The sequence below is a fragment of the Filicampus tigris genome, chromosome 6, assembly GCF_054856515.1.
Source record: "Filicampus tigris isolate MCC_2025a chromosome 6, RoL_Ftig_1.0, whole genome shotgun sequence".
Taxonomy (NCBI): Eukaryota; Metazoa; Chordata; class Actinopteri; order Syngnathiformes; family Syngnathidae; genus Filicampus; species Filicampus tigris.
The window spans coordinates 14435001-14461862 of NC_141222.1; the positions used below are offsets into that span (position 1 = coordinate 14435001).

The following is a 26862-nucleotide window of genomic DNA, read 5'->3' on the forward strand; positions in this document are numbered from 1 at the left end:
TTGTAGACGCGAAGAGACGCCAGCCTCACCAGCGTGCCCACGGTGAAGCGAGCCGCCCCGACGCGGCGGTACTTCTCGCTCTCGACGTCCACGTCGGCCACGAAGCCCCACGCCAGCGAGAGGAAGGAGAAGAGGCGAGTGCCGGAGAAGAGGTGGATCGAGACCAGATCCATGCGGGACACCACGCCTTTACACAGAAGGAAGCCACAGCTGACCAGGAGCTCCTCACTGGACACCAACGAGGCACTGCGGGAAACCGGGCAGGTTACGCACACACCTCTAACGATGCTTTCAAATGCAGTCGGAACTTCAACTACAGTTAGCTCTCACTATTCCAAGCGGAAAATGGACGGCGAAAATCAGGAAACACAATATGCCCACTCCCCCAAAAAGTTTACTAATGCCTATGCGAGGCTTCAAACTGTTCAATGCCGCCCCTAGTTGAAGTTTACGGTTAAAATAAACATAAAACAAAGGCAGTTACACCTTATTTAAAACAACCAACACATAAGTTTGTCTTCAAGCCTGCTAGCTTAATGCTAAGACATAATGGGAAACAACATAGACAGGCTAATGAACACTTAAAGGAATGGAAAATTGAGCACAAAAGGTTCAGCAATTATTTATTGCATGTATAGTAGATATAATGTATTAAATCATGAATTAATCATGATGTACAAACTGTTTAATTCTTTGCATTCTATCTAATTATGTTATGACACTATGTTGGAATAAAGTAAAATAGTATAATGTACTATTTTCCTTATTTTGAAAAACGTAAACATTTTTACATCGTTTTTTTTTTCAGGGGGATGCTGGAATGGATTAATGGCATTTCCATTCATTTTGATGAGGAAAGATGATTTGAGATATAAATGTTTTTATGTGCGTTCCAAGCATGGTCACACATTTAACACTTTAACAAGACGCTACAAGATGGCGGCAACACATTATTCATCAAGTCAAATCAATCATTTTGTTCATATGGCACTTTTTCACACCTTAAAAGTTCAACACAAAGTGATGTATGAATATGAAAACAATCAATAGAGAGAGGGGGAAAAAACTCCAACACACAGAAATCCCCCTCCGCCCCCCCATACGAACACTGAAACCTACGCCAGTCTACCAAAATAAGCCCCTTGGTCTTCAATCCGAATCGTGATTGATGGATGGAAAAGCCAAACAATTGTGTCCAAGCTGTGAAATGCAAAACGGCACCATCGAAGTGAATGATTACCCAAACTGTTAACTTATTTTGACACGTATGACAGAATGTTAAAAAAAAACAAAAAAAACGTTGACAATACAAAAAGAGGACTTGCTGATAAATTATAAATGTAAGTAGAAACATTTTTCGTACCAACGACAGTCTTGTGGGATTAGACCCTCGTTAATAATTAAGATCCCAAAATAAATTTGCAGACAAAAATGAACACATGAAGGTGCTCTTAATATTTTGGAATATTAAGATGGAACATTTTACTATGGAATGGGTTGAGGCTGCTGTTTGAATGTGTTTTATAGTTTCAATCATGAGTTATCATGATTGGTTTGGCCCAATCTGGCTGTGGGGAGACAGCGGCGGCTTGATAAAGCCATGAAGGCAGATGGACAATGCTGTGTGTGTTTGCGTGCAATACGTGTGTGTGTGTGTGTGTGTGTGTTGATTTCAGACATGACAGGCAAGTGAGACAACAAAGACAATCCCATCTGGGGAAACGGAGACAAGGGGAGAAGGTCATAATCTCGATCTCGCTTTCTCTATCTCTAACACACACACACACACGCATGCATGCATGCGCAGACGCACGCGCACACACACGTGCGCACGCACGACTCCAGGATATCTCTGGAGTGCAAAGAGTCTCATCTACAGTTTTGCTGCTCTTATCCTCTTTAATTATCTGCAAGAAAGTCACAACCAATTTAAATATCACTTTTGTTTTTCTATTACAGTACAATTAAATGTTAAACGGCATCGCTTGTAAAGCTTCTACCAAAACATTTCTTTTTTTTCTTTTTTTTTTTTAACGATTGCAATCTCTCTTATCAATATTGTCATTTCAGCTACCTATGAGCTTTTAATGTTAACGTGTTTTTGTTGGATTGAGTGTTAAAGTGGAAGTCTACCCAAAAATGTTCTTTACATTATTATGTTCTATGTAGGCCAACTAGTCTAAACACGGCATTCTGATTAAAGCTGCGTTTAAGTTAAGCAGTAAAATGCACCCATTTTTGTCCATGTCAGGGGGCGGCCACTTTGCCACTTGCTGTTGACTGAAAATGACATCACAGTTACTCAGGGCTCTGCTAACGACCAATCATGGCTCAGCTTGAGAAAAAAGGTGAGACGTGATTGGTCGTTACCTGAGCCCTGAGCAGTTGTGATGTCATTTTCATTATTGACAAATGGCCGCCCCCTAAGAGCACAATTCATTTCCTCCATAATGCGACTTATACTCCAGTGCGACTTAAAGTCGAGAAAATACGTTAATAAATTCAACAATTGCAATTCAAAAACAATACAGAACTAAAACACATTCCCTGAACTAGTGGCGTTGAATAAATAAACACCTCACCCCAAATAGACACATCTTTTTTTTTTTCCACCTCACAAAAAAACAATGATGCCTGGGTGGCTGTGATTTTTCTTTACAGCGCAAATTAGAACACACATCACCTGCAGAGCAGACACGGCATCTGCAAAGGTAGGCTTAAGGTGCCGTTTAAAGCAGCTCATCATATCGTCACTGTCCCGTGAAAAACAATCATGTCCAATTTTGGAAACATTTACAATTTTCACATTAATGCGATGTCTGTAACGCGGAAACAGCATTCACGTAAAAATACGAACATTTTCCAAAAATGGACATAAGTGTTTTTCACAGGACAGCGACGATATGCTAAATATTTCATCGGTGACCTGAAAAGAATTTGCGCTCTGCAGCTGACTAAATAAACATTCCTGGGTGACATGACATCACTTTCCCAAAGCGGGATTGTTGCTTTTACATTCAACCCAATAAAATAACAGTCACAGCCCCTGAGGCTCATGTTGCGCTCTTCGCCGTATTGCATAATAGCAGCGAGCTTGGAGCTGGTGCTCATTTGCAGGCCCGCACGCGGCCTCAGCGAACGTTCCCCCGTTCAACGGGGAATAATCTCAAACGTACTGCCTGCCGATGAGCAGCCTGCAGAAAGCAGCCGCGGGGCTTCTGGATGTAGCGCCGGCGCATGAGGAGTGGCAACAATACAGAATCTGGAGCCTTCCTCCATTGTTGCTGTCACTGGAGCGACGCCATATGTGAAAGGGACTGGCGGGCGCAGGACAAGGAATTCATCAGAAAGAATAGCGCACACCACAATGGAACTGAGTGTTTCTCATAGAATTTGGATCAATTGATGAATGGCAGCTGATGAGCGAGCCTCGATGAGGAGAAGAGAAAAAAAAAATGCTGGTTTCTCTGCTCCGATTCTTTTTTAATCGGTTATTAGGGATGTAACCATTTACTCAAGCCCTGATTCGATTCGATTCAATTTTTTTTTAACATCTGCATTTTGTCCTTGTTACAAAGAGTAACTTTTTTTTTTAACTTTACACAAAAAAAACAACTTGAAAATGAACTCATTTTCACTGCTTAACTACATTTTTGGCTCGTTATCTGCGTTTTGTTAGTGCCAGAACTAAACATGAGAATAAATAAATGTAGGATAGTGTTGACTGTTATCATTACAAATACTTTTGTGATCAAAATTGTACTTTGAGCACCTGCATTTATGTTGTATCAACCTGGCGTTGCAAATCGATTTTTTTTTTTTAACACCGAAGCAGTTCAAATCGATTTTTGATTACGATCGATTGATTGTTACATGCCTAATTATTATGATATAATGTTGAAATGTTGACGTGCTTAGGTAGATCAGTTAAAGTGCCTGTTTATCCATGGAAAAAAAAAGGTTGTTTTACATTATACTGTGGGAACTCATGAAGACAAGAGATGCGAACCTTTGAAAAAAAAAGGCACCAGAGTGCACCTTGATAATACATACTTCAAGTTTTCCCCATGGAAGTAAACACCCTCAAGTCCAAAACACTTTCCTTTTCTTGGAAGAACTCTTACGGGATTCTGTGCAGCTTTGTCGTCACTGCCATCTTGATGTCGTCCAGTCCCTTTTTTTTGTTCAATTTGTGCTCCTTAAACACATGTGGTGAATGTGAGTGTTGCGAAGTGTGTGACTCACCCTGCGTAGTGATGTATGGATGCAGCCAAGGCGTTGCCTGAGCCGCCAGGAAGTATTCCAAGCGGAGTACGGATGGCCTGCTCCCAGTCCGATCTGTCCAGGAGACCATTTATCACCTAACACACACACACCAAGACAGGGTTAGAATAGATCGGGATTTTTCATTGGAGTTAGTTTTTATTTTGTTTTGACTTTAGTTCGTTTTTTTTTTTTTAATTAAATAAATGAAAATGTTATCAGTTTTTATTAGTATTTTTTTTTTAAATGCTTCATTTTTTAATTTATGGATTAATTGCTGAGTATAAGATAAAAAAAATGTCACTAAGTACTGTGTCAAAAAGTAAAGTAAACTACAATTACTCGAATGACTGTTTCCTCTTCTGTGGGAACGTACAGCAATACGCAAATAAATACATCAGCATGAGCCCCGAAAGCTCACACACAATATTAAGTAACAGACGTTTTCGCTAGGATTATAGATAGTTTTATTTTTATTTGATTCCGTTAATGAAAATAGTTTTTCAATTGTCGTTGTTTTGTTACTTATCGTTAACTAGCGGTACAATAACCTTACAGCCCAAAATACACCTTTCGTTCGGAAATGATTCCGGCACAGCTTGGAATGTGTTACCTTTATTTATTATTTACTCACGAGGTCTTTCATGGGTTTGGTTACCTCAAACAGAAGGCCGTCTCCTGACATGATGACGAGAGCGTCCCATTGCGACAGGTCAGCCTCCCTCACGAGCTCGCGGGCATGGTTCTGACGTTCTGTAAAAACACAAGGACAGTAAGTCACGTCACCCCTCCTGCCAGTTTGTGTCCTCAAAGTTCATTTTTTGCTGTTGGTGCTTATTAACGTCTACGTTTTGGCCGACTAAGACTGTCTCCGCGGGTTGAAATATCGACCTGCGGACAGGGAGGAAGGAGGAAACAAGCTCCCCAAATCCACAGTGCTGGGCCTAGTTATCCCTGCCGAGGAGCAAAGAAACCTTTGAAATTCTTGTTGTGTCCTATTTTTAGCCAAAACATTGAGCGTAAGTCTGAGAATGAGTTTCAGAAACTCCACAGTGAAGACTATTTCATTCATAAAAATGACCCAAGTTGCGGTCGAATGAAATTGATGACAAGCATGGGCTAAAACCCTGATTTGGCTTCTATTTCCTTCAGTGTCGACTAATGTGAAATGTTGCCATCCAGAGAGTTTCAGGTCGAATGTGCTGATCGTGCATCATTCATTAGAGGCAGGCGGCGGCAGACGAACGTGCGTTTCCGCAGCAAGGAGCCGTCTCATCGCTGCGGCGCTCCGGCGCCTCAATAACGGCAAGCCATCACTCTGCGCGCGCGCGTGCGTGCGAATACCGCACCGATAGCTTAATCAGATGCCGAGGGACAACTGCTGCACGTATAATTACGTTTATATTAATTCCAACGCTCGCTGTGTGGTTCTCATACAAGTCAGAGCATGCTGAAGCTGCAAACCGTTTCAGCGGTTCAACGACCTTACCGCTGTTGTTAACTTTGATATTCCCATCATTTGTAATCATGCATTTGGAGTATTTAGTCAGTCTCAAGCTATGAAAAATCTCACAGACCAAATGAAAGCTGCATGCCAGCAGTGGCTGATGGAAACTTCCTGTTGTAAATCCAAATTTGAGCCATTAAAAGTTCAATGAATGAGGTTCTATACATGGCTTCCTTCAGAAACTGGCAGTGGCCTATTTGGAACAACATGGTTAAACATTTACAGTTCAAGTAGTGGATATTTTAGAACCTAAAACAACTCTGCTATGAGAACAGGATAGTGAAATGCTTTGATGAACACCATCCGTTAAGTACTCTCAAAACCAGGAAAACGAAAGGGAATTTAGCGAAATAACAAATTGATCATCCCTTTTCCAAATTTGTATTACTACAGTTCAGATGCTGTGAATGTGGTTCAACCCAAACATATTTTTTTTCAAGAATATGTTCTATGCAGGCCCACTAGCTGAAACAAGGCATTCTGATTAATTTTTAGTAGTGAATAAGAGTTAATCCACCCGTTTTTAGCCATCTCAGGGGGAGGCCATTTTGTCACTTCTGTCGACTGGAAAATGACAATTCACAACTGCTCACAGCGACCAATCACAGCTGACCTGTTTTCTGAATCTGAGCCGTGATTGGTCGTTACCTGAGCCCTGAGCATTTGTGATGTCATTTTCAGTCGACAGAAGTGATGCAATGGCCTCACCCTGAGATGGCTAAAAATGGGTGGATTTTGCCGCTAAACTCATTTATACATTTGAATTGAAAATATCAGAAAGACTGTCAGTGTTTGTTGCTTTCAGGTTCCTCCAAAAGGTGGCTGATGCGACGTAAACATGCTAAATGCAAATAAAACGTGTGTGAGAACATTACATCTTTTAAATAATTATTTGGTTATTGAAGCACAGTGCATAAATTTGAACAGGAATGTTAGCACAGACGGCTAACAAACAGGAGGTATACTTTGATAGATCACCAAAGTAGGTGAGCTGGTGTTGCCCTGGCAACTATAGAGGTACAATTCTCCTAATTACAAAAAATCTAGAGCAATTTAAAGATAGATTTGAAGCTGTTATTTCAAGGTAGTCTGTTATTATTCCTTGAAATACAAGCTAGGGAAACGTGACCGAAATTGTCAACCGAGACTGTTGACTTTTACACGGTTAAATGGGTTTTTTTTTAGCAGAAAAGGAGGACAAGCGTGGAGCTGTCCTCCCCTTAATGCTGTCTGACAGATATCCTTGGCTAGTTGTGCACTGAGGGAGAGCAAACATTGCCGTGCCATCCTTGCTGACAGCGACCAAGACATGCTCACTCCCACTCCCACTCCCCTTCTCGCAATGCAGTCATGCCTCATGTACCCTGGCTCCACCCCTCCAGTCGTGCCCACAGCCAAGCATCCCATAATGACTGTGTCCACTTTTGTTAGCTAGACACTTTGAGCCACAGTCACACACACACACACATACTGTAAATAATCACACAAGATTACAAGAGCTTTAGTCAAACATAACTGAGAATTACTCACGGGTGCGGTGGATTTGTTCATCAATAGGCACAATTCAAAACACATTATTACTCAGACTCAATCATCAGACGTCATCTCATTTTTTTAAATTTTTTTTTTGAGCTGCCTAAAGTGCATTTAAACTAAACTGTGACAAAAAAAAAAGTGCGTCACCCCAAAAAGTGCGTATTTCCTCACAGTAATTCAAATGCACAGTTTGGCTCTTTTTACTCGCCCACACAGATGAATGACTTACCATGATCTCTTTTTTTTTTTTTTTTGGTGTTGAAATTAGCGTCATACTAGTTCATCAAAAATCTGTGTGCTGCAGAATCATCACCAGTCGGTATGGAGGCTAGTGATGATGAGAGAATCAAATTATGGTGAAAGGGGATTTTGTGAGAACGTTTATCGTCTCCCAACAGTATGTGTGCATGTACATCGCTTGCATAACAGCTGTGCGCGCACGTGGGTCAGAGGCTGTTTATCAGCATAGTGACAGCATGAAAACATGAGGCTTCCCATTTAGGCGAGGTGCATTTCAATAATAAAAAGGCCGAGCCCATCAAGTCTGTTAGTGAGCTGGTTTACCACCTTCGAATGGCATCAGCGAGGTTAAATTCCATTGACAAGAGTCCCGTAATAATGCTTGCGTTGTCCTTGATTCAACTACAAATCAAAAAAGATATATTGTAATTTAAGGGCACAATATGCATCAATTTGACTTATAATAGCAGCTTCAAATGTGACTTGTAATATAGAAGCATATGAAGTTTATGCTTCAGCAAGGATATGAACACATGTGAACCAAAGAGCTCACCTGTCAAAGGAAGGTGTTGTCATTTTTTTTTTTTTTCAAACTTCTTTTTTTTTTTTGTGGTGTATTCTAGTGCTGCCAGCAACTCACCAGTGATGACAAGCGTGTGCAGCACCCCGGCCTCGTGGAGCATCCGCTGGACGTGGTTGTTGTAGAGCGTGAGTGCCTGTCCTTTCCCGCTCTGTGGATTCACCAGCAGCATTATCCGGCACGAGTGCGACAGCTCACTCAGCAGCACCCCTGCAAGTATAATGATAATGATAATGATAATAATAATAATGATAATAATGATTATAATGATAATAACATACATCTGATGACTGCTACAGAAACAACGTGGGCATAATGTTCATTCTTGAAGTTATACAGTACACCTTACTGTCATGTAAACATAGCAGACTCCAGGCGAGCATGGCATCAACTATGCGACATTAAGCAGAGCATAAACGAAAACCCCAAATTTCAGACATGTTTAGCGTTCGGCTGCCAAACAATTAATCAATAAGAAAAAATAAAAATAAATCTGTCAAATGCCCAACCTTACTATGAAGATTAACATCATAACTGTTGTTAAAGCAAGCACAACATAAGAGGTCGGTCCACCAGTATTATAAATATTATATAGGGGTGTGCATCTTTCCACAAAAAGACGATTCGATACGGTTTTTCGATATGTTAGGTGCGAAACGATTCAAGGACGGTTCGATTTGAAAGTGGAACGATTCGGTTCGGTTCGACTCGATTCGATACACTATGGCTCAGTTCTATAGTGTATGATGCAATTACTATTATTTTTGTTGTTATTTGAATGAATTTGTCAGTACTGTAAATGTGCCATTTAAGATATGCCTCTCCAATAATAGACGATTCGATACACAACCTGGGTCAAGCACCTGTTGATATGATGCAAATGAGCAAAGCAAATATGTTAGGTCCGAACAGGATTTCAACGTGCGATGCAGGGATACAAAGACTTAACGAACACAGATCCCAAATCTTTTTGAAAGACGCTTGCAGAAGATCTTCTTTAGGAGGCACAGCAGGAGGGAGGACATGAAGGAAGCTGGACCAGGCCATCTGTGCCGCAGCATGTGAGGAGAAACAAACGGTGAGTTGATGCGGGAGAAAGTTTGTTGGTACCCCAAATCAAAGAGGGAAGTCAACATTTTGACCTGGCCTTTCATCTTCACTACAACACTTCAACAAAACAAGTGGAGGAGTCAATCCATGACACTGTGAGGAGCCAAAATAGTTGCTAGGTTTTGCTTTATAGCATATAGATTGGTATTGGGAACATGGTGACAGAATACATGATTTTGCTGGTCTCTTCTTTTCGGTTTTTTTTTTTGACTTCTCTTTCCAGCTGTCTTTGGGAAGAAGATAAAACTGATTGATTGAATGCTCTAATCACTTTTGCTTCAGAAGTAAAGCGAGATAGCTTTGCACAGTCAATCTGTTTTCATGAAATGCATTGCAGTTATCGAGACATAACCAAGTTTCATCTGAATCAGATCCTGATGAAACTTGCTTTAACCTTACTGGTCAGTTTTAATAATATTTGACATTCTGTACTATAAGTATACACATTGCTTAACAAATGTATTAGACCTGCAACCGATGTAAGATTCATGCCACAGTTTCCCTGAATTGATAGCATTGGGGATGTTTTTGTAATGGGTTAGTTATTTAAATGAAATTGGCAATGTAACGCAGGTAGTTAATAATGATTGTTATCCATTAATTTTCAAATTTACGGTTTTACAAAAACATTAACAAAATACTTAAAGTGGAAAGGGGAAGTCAAGAAAATTTGGGGGTTGACTTCCCCTTTCCACTTTAAGTATTTTGTTAATGTTTTTGTAAAACCGCAAATTTGAAAATTAATGGATAACAATCATTATTAACTACCTGCGTTACATTGCCAATTTCATTTCAATAACTAACCCATTACAAAAACATCCCCAATGCTATCAATTCAGGGAAACTGTGGCATGAATCTTACATCGGTTGCAGGTCTAATACATTTGTTAAGCAATGTGTATACTTATAGTATTAAATAAATTAAATATCAAATTATAGTTATTTTATACCCTAGTAACTTTCATGTTTAATGGCTCACCTGGTTTCTGAAGCTTAGCCATGATTGGTTGTTAGCAGAGCCCCGAGCAACTGTGATGTCATTTTCAGTCGACAGCAAGTGGCAAGATGGCCGCCCCCTGATATGGCTAAAAACGGGTGGATTTTGCGATATTCCACAAACGCAATATTAATCAAAATGTCCTGCTTCAACTAGTGGGCCTGCATAGAACATATTCTTGAAAAAAAAAAAAACATTTGGGTTGACTTCTTTAAAAAGTTTAAGTGAAATAATTTCATGTCGGATAGTCTCTTCTTGCTTTTATGTACTGTATTTGTGTGTCCTCGTTGGCCACACTCAAATCCTGTCCACTTCCTGTGTGCCACTCCTCCCTCCCCAAGACATTCCGGAGTGAATTATCTCTTTGCCTCTGTCTGCGCCCTGTTTCCTCCTCCGTCATTAGCTGCAGTGCCATTGTGGCACAGGCCCAAACTGTGACACATGTTGTATATTTATTTACCCATCATATACAGAAGAGGACTGGCGGCTTATGTTAATGAGTCTGGTTTGTTTGTACAGTAATGGGAGGAGCCCTGATTGCAGAGTGATGTGCAATTTTGCAACATTTTATCTTTTTTTTTTTTTTAACCTTGAATATCAACATATTCTCTATTTCACGGCTATGGCAGTTCTCACCCAGCAATGTAAGGCCCATCATGACTGGAAAAAGTTGAAAGTCCCCATTGTTGCATAAATCAAAACTATGTGCTGAAGCTCTCAGACAAATGTGTGTTGTGATATGTGATTACAGACATCTCCTCTGCTTTCTTCCAACCAAGAGCATGGGAACTATCCCAAATCTTAATGGAGTAATCACTATATTGAGGTATCCGCCGCAGTATTTCCTACGTCCTAATTGAAAGGGGGGGAAACCCAAGAGCCGGAAAAAGCGAGCTTATAATAGCTATCTGGGCACACACAGTCTGGGAGTCTGAGAATAGACGGGTTACGCTCATGATATTCAGCAATGTATCTGTTTCTTGAAATCAACACGCAGTTCAAGTCATAAATTTGCATTATTTTAAAAAAGCTGTTGTGTGTTTGTGTGAATCCCTTGTACCAAACACCGACAGGTTCCTATTTCTGCCTGTTGCTCTCTTGTGACGAGGTCACTTAAGCCCTAGCAAACACCCATTAGGAGGGAATCCAGTTTCCACATTAAAGGGATTAACGGATTATCATGAATTTGACCTGCTGCGAATCTCGCCCTTCTGTAATATGACATAGAGACCCAATTTCAATTTGCTGACAATTAATAGTGCAACTTCTCCAGTTGTCTGATGCTTGAAGGTAATTGATTGCGTGTCATCATGCATCAACATTAAAGCCGTTCCAAAGTCAAGTTTCTGATCATCTGTCGCAATAGCTGCGTAGAGGAGAAAAAACATTTTATTGGTCCCTGAGGGGGGAATTTAAAATGTTCCTTCCTGTATAACTGACAAATGTGCATTGTATATTTCTGAACTATTTTTCTAGATAACAATAACAATATTCCATCAAGATCAACATTTATCAAAAAAACGCTAATTATGTGAAGGTCTTGTCCAGAATATTTCATTTTGGCCAACAAATAAAAACCTTACATGAGATTATAATCTGAAAGACACTGTAAAGTAATATCATAAAAGGCATTTTCGAATTTACAGTTTTATTGCAGATTGCACCTATCGAAAGGCTTCGCGAGTGGCCCAGACAGAGCAGCAAATAGATGCTCTTTTTCCATAACGTTGCTTGTAAAACGCTCTAAGTGGAGGCTTCGGGGACACACAGGCACATTTCTGCTGAACGAGACCACGAAGGGTGTGGAGTGGGGTGGATAAAGTGGAAGGGGAGAGCGAGGAGGAGGAGGCGCTGGTGGTTAGCTGGCTGCAGCTCTGTTTTCTGAAAGTTGACGACATTGAGGTTTGCATCCATATCCGATAGTGCTGCGTTTAGTCCTCGAGGTCGTACCCGAGGCTTTGTTCTGTCGAGATGCATATACGCCACCGATGGAACTGACAGTCAGAAAGCAGGAGAGACGACTGCAACCTTCAAAGTAAACACATTCAGTATGGTGATTTCTAATCGACATCATACCGGTAGCAAAGTTTACTCCTCCTCCTCAGTTAGAAAAACATACTCAGATAAGGCCACTGTGAGCAACACCCGCTGTAAAGACAACAACAACAATGACTAAATGTTCATCTAGTGTTTTTTTTTTTTTTGCATATTGACAAACAGGGAAATCCATGAAAAAGATCAAATACATTTGAAATCTGAAAATGCCTTACACCAGCGGACACAGTGTCTAATTGGCAAATTGCCGTGTGCGGGCCAGTCCTGCTAAATTTACATTTCAAAAAATGTTTTTTAAAATTCTGTACAAAAACAATTAAATCCATCAAATTATACTGTGAATACTGTGCTTCTGACATAATGCATATTTGGAGGTCTATCATTACCTACTGTGCTTACCATGCTGTAGATCAGCTTTTTTTTTTTTGTTTTTTTACTTTTTTGTGTCGACTTGACCTGTTTCAAAAACTGATTTTGAAAGGATGGTATAGCAACAAATAAAAATAAAAACAAATGACGACAAATACAACTCACTATTATGCCGTTACGATGTAGTTTTTGTCATCAGTGGGAGATTGGATCCCTGCGCATGTTCTCTTCAATGAGCCAGTCCCATTTTGCGGTGATCTCTTTTTTTTTTTTTTTTTTCAGAAAAATTCCAACGCACAGGTGTCAAACTCCGGGTCCTCGAGGGTCACTATCATGCATGTTTAAGATGACTCCCTCCTCCAACACACCTGACTCAAATGATCAGGATTGTTATCAGGCTCCTGAAGAGATTGCTTATGAGCAGAGCATTTGAATCAGGTGTGTTGGAGTAGGGACACATCTAAATTATGAAGGATAGTGGCACTCAAGGACCAGAGTTTGACACCTGCGCTCGAAAAGCGTTGCCTTTTAATGCCGGCCGGAAACTTGTTTCAAGTGTAATAGCTTCTCCCAGTTGTAAACGAGCATCATAACTACAACATCATAAAGTCTGCCAACAAAATGTGACTGGTCTGACTGGAGAGCTGAGCTTTCATGTCACTTTATATTGTACATTGTAGCTAGCTGTATCCACACTTCTTGTGTAGGATATTTAATCTTCTCGGGTCGCTTGTTTTACTACAACTTCTGAAGCGCCTAAGAGGACATAAGAAAATGCGAAAGGCCAGTTTTGACAGGGAACACTCACCTTTTACGGTTGTTCCTTCGCCTGGAGGCCTAGCTAGCATGAAGTTGCGTAAATGAGAGACTTATGTCAATGGTAGAATCTGTGCTGCCAGAAAATCATTTTCACTATTACGCACAATTGAGAAAATAGCCCTTCGAGAGTACCTGGGCATTGAGGCAACTCTATGTGATCATTTTTAAGAGGAAGAAGGGTATTACAAATTCAAACACAATCTTGCAACATGAGACGTTGAATCACAAACCAAACTCCCAATGAGAAGTCCTGATGTCATATATAATACCTTTTTTTTCATACATACAAAGGAGCTAAACTCTCACAGGTCCAAAACGAGAATGTGGCAGAAAAGATTTGATTTGTGTTCCCTTTGCAGGTTTATTTGAAAGAGGAACGAGAACTCTTTTTGGTCCACGTTAGGTCTGTCACCTCTCTGTTCACACTAGTAGTTCCTGTCACTGGTCTTTTATATCCACTGAGTCACAGCTTTTTCTTGTTGCAACAGTAACAAGTCATTTGTCGTTTTGGTGCATGATTATGCTTTTTTAAAGAATGATTTTAAATACAAAATCCTTCTATGTTCTTTTTAGAGCAGTTTGAACATGTTCAAACACTCAAACATACATACCATATATGATAAAGAGCAAACAGTTGCCAAGTCTTCACACACAACCGTGTATTATGTGGCTGAATATATGAAAAGGCAGTTGCGGGGGCGGCTACCATTTGCGGTCATTTTCATTTTATTGTCTGCATCAGAAGGTTTTAACTAACATGGTTTGTGGTGGTTTCTTTACTGGTGTGACTTCTCAGCAAGTATGCCAGGATCAGAAGTTCGAGATAGAGAGTAACAGAGCGCACAAAGCAGCATTAACTCAGACTGGGTTCAGTTCATCATTTTAGAATAGCAGTGAGGTAGGCCTGGGGTGTTGTTTCACACTTAAAATGACATCCCAGTTGAGTTAGTACTCGGGTTAGGGTTTCAAACTAGGGTTTCAAACTAGGGCTAGGGTTTCAAACTAGGGTTAGGGTTTCAAACTAGGGTTTCAAACCAGGGTTAGCGTTTCAAACTAGGGTTAGGGTTTCCAGCTAGGGTTTCACACTAGGGTTAGGATCTCAAATTAGGGTTCGGGTATCCAGCTAGGGTTTCAAACTAAGGTTAGGTTTTCATTGTAGGGTTTTATACTAGGGTTAGGATTTTCAACTAGGGTTCCAAACTAGGGTTACGGTTTCAAACTAGGGTTAGGGTTTCCAGCTAGGGTTTCACACTAGGGTTAGGGTTTCAAATTAGGGTTAGGGTTTCAAACTAGGGTTTCAAACTAGGATTAGGGATTCAAACTAGTGTTAGGTTTTCTAACCAGGGTTTCAAACTAGAGTTAGGGTTGCAAACTAGGGTTAGAGTTTCCAGCTAGGGTTTCAAATTAGGGTTCGGGTTTCAAACTAGGGTTAGGGTTTCAAACTACAGTTAGGGTTTCAAACTACGGTTAGGGTTTCCAGCTAGGGTTTCAAATTAGGGTTCGGGTTTCAAACTAGGGTTCGAATTTCATTGTAGGGTTTCAAACTAGGGTTAGGGTTTAAAATTAGGGTTTCAATCTAGGGTTAGGGTTTCAAACTAGGGTTTCAACATAGGGTTAGGGTTTTAAACTAATGTTAGAGTTTCAAACTAGGGTTTCAAACTAGGGTTAGGGTTTCAAACCAGGGTTAGGGTTTCAAACTAGGGTTTTAAACTAGGGTTAGAGTTTCAAACTAGGGTTGGAGTTTCAAACTAGGGTTAGGGTTTCAAACTAGGGTTTCAAACTAGGGTTAGGGTTTCAAACTAGGGTTTCAAACTAGGTTTAGGGAATCAAATTAGTGTTTCAAACTAGGGTTAGGGTTTCAAACTAGGGTTAGGATTTCAAACTAGGGTTTCAAACTAGGGTTAGGGTTTCAAACTAGGGTTAGGGTGTCAAACTAGGGTTTCAAACTAGGGTTAGGGTTTCAAACTAGTGTTTCAAACTAGGGTTAGGGTTTCAAACTAGGGTTTCAAACTAGGGTTAGGGTTTCAAACTAGGGTCAGGGTTTCAAACTAGGTTTAGGGTTTCAAACTAGGGTTTCAAACTAGGGTTAGGGTTTCAAACTAGGGTTAGGGTTTCAAACTAGGGTTTCAAACTAGGGTTAGGGTTACAAACTAGGGTTAGGGTGTCAAACTAGTGTTTCAAACTAGGGTTAGGGTTTCAAACTAGGGTTAGGGTTTGAAACTAGGGTTTGAAACTAGGGTTAGGGTTTCAAACTAGGGTTAGGGTGTCAAACTAGGGTTTGAAACTAGGGTTAGGGTTTCAAACTAGTGTTTCAAACTAGGGTTAGGGTTTGAAACTAGGGTTGGAGTTTCAAACTAGGGTTAGGGTTTCAAACTAGGGTTTCAAACTAGGGTTAGGGTTTCAAACTAGGGTTTCAAACTAGGTTTAGGGAATCAAATTAGTGTTTCAAACTAGGGTTAGGGTTTCAAACTAGGGTTAGGATTTCAAACTAGGGTTTCAAACTAGGGTTAGGGTTTCAAACTAGGGTTAGGGTGTCAAACTAGGGTTTCAAACTAGGGTTAGGGTTTCAAACTAGTGTTTCAAACTAGGGTTAGGGTTTCAAACTAGGGTTTCAAACTAGGGTTAGGGTTTCAAACTAGGGTCAGGGTTTCAAACTAGGTTTAGGGTTTCAAACTAGGGTTTCAAACTAGGGTTAGGGTTTCAAACTAGGGTTAGGGTTTCAAACTAGGGTTTCAAACTAGGGTTAGGGTTTCAAACTAGGGTTAGGGTGTCAAACTAGTGTTTCAAACTAGGGTTAGGGTTTCAAACTAGGGTTAGGGTTTGAAACTAGGGTTTGAAACTAGGGTTAGGGTTTGAAACTAGGGTTAGGGTGTCAAACTAGGGTTTGAAACTAGGGTTAGGGTTTCAAACTAGTGTTTCAAACTAGGGTTAGGGTTTGAAACTAGGGTTTGAAACTAGGGTTAGGGTTTCAAACTAGGGTTAGGGTTTCAAACTAGGGTTTCAAACTAGGGTTAGGGTTTCAAACTAGGGTTAGGGTTTCCAGCTAGGGTTTCACACTAGGGTTGGGGTTTCAGATTAGGGTTAGGGTATCCAGGTAGGGTTTCAAACTAGGGTTAGGGTTTCAAACTAGGTTTAGGGTTTCAAACTAGGGTTTGAAACTAGGGTTAGGGTTTCAAACTAGGGTTAGGGTTTCAAACTAGGGTTTCAAACTAGGGTTAGGGTTTCAAACTAGGGTTAGGGTTTCCAGCTAGGGTTTCACACTAGGGTTAGGGTTTCAAATTAGGGTTAGGGTATCCAGGTAGGGTTTCAAACTAGGGTTAGGTTTTCATTGTAGGGTTTTAAAGTAGGGTTAGGGTTTCAAACTAGGGTTTCAAACTAGGGTTAGGGTTTCAAACTAGTGTTTCAAACTATGGTTAGGGTTTCAAACTAGGGTTAGGGTTTCAAACTAGGGTTTCAAACTAGGGTTAGGGTTTCAAACTAGGGTTAGGGTTTCAAACTAGGGTTAGGGTTTCAAACTAGGGTTTCAAACTAGGGCTAGGGTTTCAAACTAGGGTTAGGGTTTCAAACTGGGGTTAGGGTTTCCAGCTAGGGTTTCACACTAGGGTTAGGGTTTCAAATTAGGGTTAGGGTATCCAGGTAGGGTTTCAAACTAGGGTTAGGTTTTCATTGTAGGGTTTTAAACTAGGGTTAGGGTTTCAAACTAGGGTTTCAAACTAGGTTTAGGGTTTCAAACTAGTGTTTCAAACTATGGTTAGGGTTTCAAACTAGGGTTAGGGTTTCAAACTAGGGTTTCAAACTAGGGTTAGGGTTTCAAACTAGGGTTAGGGTTTCAAACTAGGGTTTCAAACTAGGGTTAGGGTTTCAAACTAGGGTTTCAAACTAGGGTTAGGTTTCAAACTAGTGTTTCAAACTAGGGCTAGGGTTTCAAATTAGGATTAGGGTTTCAAACTAGGGTTAGGGTTTTAAACTGGGGTTAGGGTTTCAAACTAGGGTTAGGGTTTCAAACTAGGGTTTCAAACTAGGATTAGGGTTTCAAACTAGGGTTAGGGTTTTAAACTAGGGTTAGGGTTTCAAACTACGGTTAGGGTTTCAAACTAGTGTTAGGGTTTCGAACTAGGGTTTCAACCTAGGGTTAGGGTTTCAAACTACGGTTAGGGTTTCAAACTAGGGTTAGGGTTTCAAACTAGGGTTTCAAACTAGGATTAGTGTTTCAAACTAGGGTTAGGGTTTTAAACTGGGGTTAGGGTTTCAAACTAGGGTTAGGGTTTCAAACTAGGGTTTCAAACTAGGATTAGGGTTTCAAACTAGGGTTAGGGTTTTAAACTAGGGTTTCAAACTAGGGTTAGGGTTTTAAACTAGGGTTTCAAACCAGGGTTAGGGTTTCCAGCTAGGGTTTCAAATTAGGGTTAGGGTTTCAAACTAGGGTTTCAAACTAGGGTTAGGTTTCAAACTAGTGTTTCAAACTAGGGTTAGGGTTTTAAACTAGGGTTTCAAACCAGGGTTAGGGTTTCCAGCTAGGGTTTCAAATTAGGGTTAGGGTTTCAAACTAGGGTTTCAAACTAGGGTTAGGTTTCAAACTAGTGTTTCAAACTAGGGCTAGGGTTTCAAACTAGGATTAGGGTTTCAAACTAGGGTTAGGGTTTTAAACTGGGGTTAGGGTTTCAAACTAGGGTTAGGGTTTCAAACTAGGATTAGGGTTTCAAACTAGGGTTAGGGTTTTAAACTGGGGTTAGGGTTTCAAACTAGGGTTAGGGTTTCAAACTAGGGTTAGGGTTTCAAACTAGGATTAGGGTTTCAAACTAGGGTTAGGGTTTTAAACTGGGGTTAGGGTTTCAAACTAGGGTTAGGGTTTCAAACTAGGGTTTCAAACTAGGATTAGGGTTTCAAACTAGGGTTAGAGTTTTAAACTAGGGTTAGGGTTTCAAACTAGTGTTAGGGTTTCGAACTAGGGTTTCAAACTAGGGTTAGGGTTTCAAACTACGGTTAGGGTTTCAAACTAGTGTTAGGGTTTCGAACTAGGGTTTCAAACTAGGGTTAGGGTTTCAAACTACGGTTAGGGTTTCAAACTAGGGTTAGGGTTTCAAACTAGGGTTAGGGTTTCAAACTAGGGTTTCAAACTAGGGTTTCAAACTAGGATTAGTGTTTCAAACTAGGGTTAGGGTTTTAAACTGGGGTTAGGGTTTCAAACTAGGGTTAGGGTTTCAAACTAGGGTTTCAAACTAGGATTAGGGTTTCAAACTAGGGTTAGGGTTTCAAACTGGGGTTAGGGTTTCAAACTAGGGTTAGGGTTTCAAACTAGTGTTTCAAACTAGGGTTAGGGTTTCAAACTAGGGTTTCAAACTAGGGTTAGGATTTCAAACTAGGGTTTCAAACCAGGGTTAGGGTTTCCAGCTAGGGTTTCAAATTAGGGTTAGGGTTTCAAACTAGGGTTAGGGTTTCCAGCTAGGGTTTCAAATTAGGGTTAGGGTTTCAAACTAGGGTTGGAGTTTCAAACCACGGTTAGGGTTTCAAACTACGGTTAGGGTTTCCAGCTAGGGTTTCACACTAGGGTTAGGGTTTCAATTTAGGGTTAGGGTATCCAGCTAGGGTTTCAAACTAGGGTTAGATTTTCATTGTAGGGTTTCAAACTAGGGTTAGGGTTTCAAACTAGGGTTAGGGTTTCAAACTAGGTTTTCGAACTAGGGTTTCAAGCTAGGGTTAGGGTTTCAAACTGGGGTTATAGGGTTTCAAACTAGGGTTTCAAACTAGGGTTAGGGTTTCAAACTAGGGTTAGGGTTTCCAGCTAGGGTTTCACACTAGGGTTAGATTTTCAAATTAGGGTTAGGGTATCCAGCTAGGATTTCAAACTAGGGTTAGGTTTTCATTTTAGGGTTTTAAACTAGGGTTAGGGTTTCAAACTAGGGTTAGGGTTTCAAACTAGGGTTTCAAACTAGGTTTAGGGTTTCAAACTGGTGTTTCAAACTAAGGATAGGGTTTCAAATTAGGGTTTAAACTAGGGTTAGGGTTTCAAATTAGGGTTTAAACTAGGGTTAGGGTTTCAAACAAGGGTTAGGGTTTCAAACTAGGGTTTCAAACTAGGGTTAGGGTTGCAAACTAGGGTTAGGGTTTCCAGCTAGGGTTTCACACTAGGGTTAGGGTTTCAAATTAGGGTTAGGGTATCCAGCTAGGGTTTCAAACTAGGGTTTTAAACTAGGGTTAGGGTTTCAAACTAGTGTTAGGGTTTCAAACTAGGGTTAGGGTTTCAAACTAGGGTTAGGGTTTCAAACTAGGGTTTCAAACTAGGTTTAGGGTTTCAAACTAGTGTTTCAAACTAGGGTTAGGGTTTCAAACTATGTTAGGGTTTCAAACTAGGGTTAGGGTTTCAAATTAGGGTTAGGGTTTCAAACTAGGGTTAGGTCTCTTTTTGGTCCACATTAGGTCTGTCACCTCTCTGTTCACACTAGCAGTTCCTGTCACTGGTCTTTTATATCCACTGAGTCACAGCTTTTTCTTGTTGCAACAGTGACAAGTCATTTGTCGTTTTGGTGCATGATTATGTTCTTTTTAATTTTTTTAAAAAATACAAAATCCTTCTATGTTCTTTTTAGAGCAGTTTTAACATGTTCAAACACTCAAACATATATACCATATGTGATAAAGAGCAAACAGTTGCCAAGTCTTCACACACAACCGTGTATTATGTGGCTGAATATATGAAAAGGCAGTTGCGGGGGCGGCTACCATCTTGCGGTCATTTTCATTTTATTGTCTGCATCAGAAGGTTTTAACTAACATGGTTTGTGGTGGTTTCTTTACTGGTGTGACTTCTCAGCAAGTATGCCAGGATCAGAAGGGTTCAGTTCATCATTTTAGAATAGCAGTGAGGTAGGCCTGGGGTGTTGTTTCACACTTAAAATGACATCCCAGTTGAGTTAGTACTCACTGCACAAACAAATTATTCAGGTTCAAGAAAATTATCATCTTTGTTGCTTTAGGTCTCTGTCAAGCGGTACGTAAATCAAGCCAGTGTGCCTTAGTATGGTTTGAGACAGTAAACGCTGATCTTGCGTATTTCCACTTCAGATGTGTAGGTGGGATGGTGATAGTAAGGGTCAGAAAAGTAGAGGAATACAACACAGTAAACAAAATTGGCTACGGTGGACATCATGTAGTATTTCCCTCTACGAGGAAAGGCTGCATATTGTATAACAATAAGACAAGCTTTGTTTTTAAAACACAACCTGTTTCGTAGTCTATTTGGGTAACAATGGAAAGTAAACAATGTAAAATCATACAATGCATCCCATACCATACCAAACTGAACAAAATGATACTTCTTGGCGATAAGTGAACTTTACTCACATGAGCGGCAATCTGTAAAAATGCCACAATAAAGTGAAACATGACAGTGGCTCATGTCCATGGTCCAACTTTGGAAACAATTGCCTCATGATGAGGCATGGAAAAAAAAAAAAAAGAGCAAGCTGGATTGTGATTTCTAATGTTGACAAGTTGCAGACAGCATACACTTAAATACAAATGCTCCGGCTATAAGCCAAAAATAATGACTGAGCAACGACTTTGTGAGAGTAGTTCTCAGAGCAGAATGTTTTCTTCAGGGTTATTTTCACATTTGAATTTTATAATTGAACTCAATTACACGTGTGGTGTTACTGAGCTTTTTCATTGGTGAGTTCCTAACAATGATCATGCTGCCTGCCTGTCTGAATACCCGATGATTATTATTGTTGGATTATTATTATTACTATTATTATGATTATTAGTATGATTATTCAGACTAATTTTATCTGCAAATAAAGTAGGTGTAAAAAGGCTTATTGGTGCATTGTAAAATGTTAATTACTCCTTGCATTCCAGCCATTATAATATGGGGCAGGTAAGCAAATAACAAAATCGGAGGCAAAACCATAAACAAAAATGGACATCAAGTAGGTATATCCGCATGGTACAATATAATAGGCTGTAATACTTTTACAAAAGTTTGCAATATAGTGTTGAGACTTGAATGCCTTAAATGACTTAAATTGCTCACCAGCCAATCGCAAGACATGAGTAGACAAACAAGCCTTCACACTCACATTCACACCCACGCACAATTTAGAGTCTTCAATTAACCTACGGAAAAGGTTTTGAGGATGTGGGTGGGAGATGGAGTGCCTGCAGAATCTCCACGAAAGCACAAAGAGAACATGCTACCTAAACACAGGAAGGCCAAATCCTGGATTTGAACCCCCAGCCTCAAAACAGTGAGGTACCCACGCCAGCAACTTGAATCCCATTAGCTGATATGGTGCTGCTGATTTGCTGCCTTTTGGCCAGCGCCGGTCAAGTGCTTGAGGTCCACTGATTGATTTGATCAGTAACCTCTTGGGCCAACCGTCGTCGCCTGGATCATAACAATGATAATGATATCCACAAAACGGCTGAATCCCTCTATTGACAAAATAGGATCGATTTTGATGAGACAATTGTACTCGGCAGCAGCTGTTGAGTGTGAATGTGTGAGCAGGGATGTATGTAAACAAATGCATGGGCTTTGGCAGGCTTAGCAGATCATTGAGGGATAGATAAAGAAGAAGAATCAGCTTGATTTTTATTTGTAAATGATTTACACTAAATTTGACCCCTTATTTTGTTTGTGGAATATGAACTAAGCAGCAAAATCCAGCCGTTTTTATCCATTCCAGGGGTTGGCTGAAAATGACATCACAGTGCTTAAAGGCTCAGCTTGCGAATGTCACATGACCAAACGCAGAAAACAGGTGAGCTGTGACGGTTATTACCTAAAAATGGGTGGATTTTGCTGCTTAATTCATATTCCTCCAACGCAATATTAATCTGAATGCCGTGTTTAGACTAGCACTGCCACTTCTTTTCAACCTGTTTTTTCTCAGAGGAATGGGTAATGTGGATTGTATTCTCATCCAAATCCTTTTCCCAGCAAGAAAAAAAAAAAACTCATTGATTTACACCTTTAGGCATCACAAAGATGTCAGTGTTGAAATCAATTCTCACAAGTATCCAGGCTCTCTCATCTAAATTCTGCAGAGAAGGTTAAAGCTGCAGTTTCAAAGAGGCCTAATGTGAATGAAGTGGGTGGAGTGCATTGCTTGATAACAAAGCCGGTTGACTCTTGAGTTTCCCAGGGTACAAAACCTGTCCGATCACTACAACGTTCCTTGTCATTTAAGTCTTTCACATCTCTCCCTCACATTTGCTATTTCCTCCTCTGACAATGACAAGCCGTATTAAGTTGCAGAATGTTTTGTAAAAAATAAACACATCTACGCAAACTGGGAGATGCTATCTGGGTCACAGTGTGCCAGGGATACTCTTCATGTATGCTTTCAGAGAACGTGTCTTTATATAGGACACTTAAAGCGGACGACAACCCAAACATAGTCTTTAAAGAATATGTTACCAGCAAGCCCACTAGTTGAAACACGGCATTCTGATTAATTTAGAGTTTGTGGAATATAAATTAAGCAGCAAAATGCACTCGTTTTTAGCCATCTCTGGGGGGCAGCCATTTTGCCTTCTGCCGACTGAAAATGACATCACAACTGCACACAACGACCAATCACGGCTCAGATTCAGAAAACAGGTCAGCCGTGATTGAAACTCAAAATTTTTCACAATCCCGTGTTTCAGCTAGTGGGCCTGCTGGGAACATATTCTTTAAAAAATATGCTTTGGTTGACTTCCGCTTTAAGGAACAAAATCCACCCATCTTTAGCCATCTCTGGGGGCGGCCATTTTGTCACTTCTGTCGACTGAAAATGACATCACAGTTGCTCAGGGCTCAGATAACGACCGATCATGGCTCAGCTTCAGAAAACGGGTGAGTCGTGATTGGTCGTTACCTAAGACCTAAGCAGTTGTGATTTCATTTTCAGTCGACAGAAGTGACAAAATGGCAGCCCCCTGAGATGGCTAAAACGGATGGATTTTGCTGCCTAACTCATATTTCATGTTAATCATATCGCCTTGTTTCAAAGTAGTGGGCCTGCTTAGAATATATTCTTGAAAAAAAATGTTTGGGTTGACTTCTACTTTAAGCTTATAGATTGCTTATCTCTGGCAATCTTGAGCATTCCACACAAGAGTAATTGCACTTGTTAGTATTTCAGGAATTTAACAGCTTTAATTACCCCCAGGTTCTCGGGTGACTTTTACAGTCAAAATGTACATATAAGATGAGCAAACGAATACTTAATAATACAAGCAGAGAAACAAATAATGACATTGAATGTTGGCATAACAGTAAAACGCAAAAAATAAATGAGCACACTTGCGCAGCAGCTGGTCAAACCCAGACAATTACACAGACAATTAATTACATGCCAATCCATCAAGCCCTGCCTCTTAAAGGCACATTCATGTACAGAGACTCTACTATGCATACCTTTTCGAAACAGAGAGCCAATTCTTGGGTACTGATTAATGCGTTGGCCTAACAGTTTGATACACTTCATGTTTTCAAATGATCACTTCCACATCATTCCTAGGAAATTAGGAAATTACAATGTCCCATCACTGGTGAGCTATTATTAAGACCCGTGGGCTAATCTTGAGGTCCTTGTGGGCTACCTGGTCCCAGCAGGCTCCACTTTGGTGACCCCTGGTCTAGATGTGATATTTTGGTGTTCACACATTCATGTTTTTTAGGGAAAAATGAACAAGTTGGAGTACGCAGAGAAAACCCACTCGAGCAAAACACGCAAACTCTACAGGAAGGCCAGAGTGCGGATTTGAACCCACAACTATTTTAATGGTCTCTATATCACAGATAGTTAAAGGTGGGTCTGGAAAGTATCCCTTGTGATAAACAGGGGTTCACTGTAGCCGCAGAATGCAAGCAACCAATGGGCTTGGGCCAAAATTTAAACCCGGTACCCCTCCTCTGTAATGCAGATGTGCTATCCACAATTTCACAGTGCTGCTTTGTGTTGTTCCAATTCAAGACTAAATAAGCGTCAGTTACTAATATGACCTCAGAATGTGACACGACCAGTCCTAATGACCCGGCAGCCACAAGAATGTAAAACATGCTAACTATTTTAATTGTCCGTCTTGCCAACGGATTGACTGAGACAATGGAATCCTCAGACTTTATTTAACTTTTGTCCTGTTTAAGGTCGTAGAAAAAACTTAGATGAGCTCTCTTACCGTCTCGAAGGTGCTGCCACCGGTTCGAGCGCTCCCCGATGGCTCGAGCCCACTTCTCCGCCTCTTCGAGGTTGGCTCGCGGGTCTTGGAGCGCGGCGAGACGGAAGCACTGCTCCACTCTCTGCCGCGAGAGCCCGGAGCCCACCCAACGCCGCTTAAGCGGGTAAAAATAGACCGCCAGGTAAGCTGCCACGTCCGTGTTGTCATCTTCCCGGTACGCCCGGCAGCCGACGCAGTCCTTCAGGCTGAGGACCACTCGGTTCCGGCCCGCAGGTACAGAGGTGAGCCGCTGGACGACAAGCTCCTTGTCAGTCAGGCTCACGGCGCACCTGACTTTTCGGGTACCGGTGGCCGTGAATTCCCCGTACAGCGTGTTGATGTTGTGGCCATGTTCTGCTCTCTTCAGGTCCATCCTGACCTGGACGCTGGGGTCCGGCACACAGCGGCGGCCACACTGGTCACATCGCCGCGAGACCAGGGAACACTTGGGGACATCGGACATCTGCCACCGGTCCGACTATTGTCAGATCACTGTCGTGACTGATACTGCATCCGGGTTTGCTTCACAATAAGAGTATTTTGTCTGACGATTTTTAAACTATTCCTACATTTATTTGGACACATTTGTCCAAGCGAGGATCACGCGACAGTGAGCACATCTTAAAACTTACCGTTGTCTCAAATATAATGATTTCTCATTCGTAAGAAACAACGGCGAAGCAATTTTACAACAGTGGCACCCTGTTATTCTTAAGAGCTCTACAGACACGTTTTCAAGTGTTGCTGTGGGTGATTCTTGTCAACTTCACACGTAAACTTATCCGCACTTCACGCGCAACTTTGGTTGTTCGAAAAAGATGTGATGTAGGTCCCTCTAGCGGTTGTTATGTGTAAATAAATGTGAAAGTATTGGGCCAAACATTGAGAATTTTATTTATTTATTTATTTATTGGTTCTATTCTCTTTTCTTTTTTTTTTCTTAGAAATTATGACAACTAAAACAACTAAATATGTGATAAACGTGGCATAAATTCATCGGTTTCAACAATTTAACGGTCTCATGTACTACTTTTTATTTTATTATATTATTTATTTATTTTATTATTTATTTTGTATTATTGTTCCGAAATGAATAAATAAATAAACTAACAAACAAATAAATAAATAAATGTGTTTCAGAGGTTCTACTTTGCATCCTGGTTTTATGCCACCCCTGCATGGTTCCATATAATTCCATATAGCACCATTGTACAGGTTTTTTAGGAGGTTATTTCTGGTTCAAAGGCAACAGTTCAAAAAAGACTTCTGATTTTATATAGCGCCAAGGATCATACTGTAGTACTAAAATCTCATCTGGTGCACTACTTTATAGAACCATTAAATAATAGTTGGTTTTATATTTGACCACTAAGAAAGGGTGCTAAATAGTACTGGTTCTCTTGCCAGCCAAAGGGCCACATTTGGGTACTTTGTAGAACCTTTTTTGTCCCCCGCCCCCTTCCCCTTTCTGTTTTTAGAGCCTACTCGACTGTGTCAAATTACCGCTGCTGAAGCGATTACTTTCTCACACCAACAGATGGCAATGTTAGAAAGAATAATAACGGTGACTTTAGAATGCATACTGCATTAAACTGTTTTCTTGACATTCAAGGTGCAGTGTCTTTACACCATAGAGACAATAAGGGAAAATAATCCGATTGCATTCTAATGTTCATCATGTAATGACTTGTTATTCTTTATTTATTGATTTATTTATTTTTTACATATATCATGCATCATTACAACCCTATGAAAAATCTCTCTATACTACAAACTTATTCTTACTAATTGTAGTAGTAGTAGTCGTGGTCAGTAGGGCGGGCCACCAATGGCTACAGTTTGGACAACACCGTGATAGAGGTTCCAGTGTTGCAGCATGATTGACGAGCGGCTAGCACATCTGCCTCACAGTTCTGAGCTTTGCGATTTGAATCTGTGCTCCTGCCCTCCTCTGTGGAATGTTCTCCCCATGCGTGTGTGGGTTTTCTCCAGGTATGTTGGCTTTTTCCCACATTACGAAAAATGCTTCTTGGTTAAATTTTCGCTAGAGACTTTAGGGGCCCCTTTTTCATGCCCATGCAGCTCAGGTCTAACTGTGCACATGGGTATTGTTTTCTTTCTTTTGGTATTTTGGTAGCAAGTTGCCAGTAGAAAGGTGTTTTGCGCTGTTGTGGGAGT

General features: G+C 40.6%; 1 protein-coding gene and 1 long non-coding RNA gene across 3 annotated transcripts in view; one reads left to right on the forward strand and one right to left on the reverse strand.

Annotated features, from left to right (window-relative positions):
• The window catches only part of LOC147145934 (sphingosine kinase 1-like), a 27839-nt gene extending 2682 nt beyond the window's left edge, over nucleotides 1-25157 (reverse strand). Inside the window, exons 1-5 of the mRNA XM_086034427.1 lie at nucleotides 24646-25157; nucleotides 8187-8336; nucleotides 4922-5016; nucleotides 4246-4361; nucleotides 1-246 (exon numbers count right to left, since the gene is read on the reverse strand). The exon at nucleotides 1-246 is cut by the window's left edge and continues 2682 nt beyond it. Of these exons, the coding sequence (XP_085890553.1) occupies nucleotides 1-246; nucleotides 4246-4361; nucleotides 4922-5016; nucleotides 8187-8336; nucleotides 24646-25147 (1109 nt within the window). The 5' untranslated portion in view covers nucleotides 25148-25157. The remainder of the gene's footprint in view (nucleotides 247-4245; nucleotides 4362-4921; nucleotides 5017-8186; nucleotides 8337-24645) is intronic.
• Nucleotides 9122-25566, forward strand: LOC147145935 (uncharacterized). Of its 2 annotated transcripts, XR_015087275.1 has the most exons (3): nucleotides 9122-9204; nucleotides 24656-24926; nucleotides 25052-25566. It is a non-coding gene; the product is annotated as an uncharacterized LOC147145935 (long non-coding RNA). The 2 variants fall into 2 exon arrangements; XR_015087274.1 differs by lacking the exon at nucleotides 9122-9204 and having other exon boundaries at nucleotides 24053-24926.
• Nucleotides 25567-26862: the final 1296 nt, after the last annotated feature.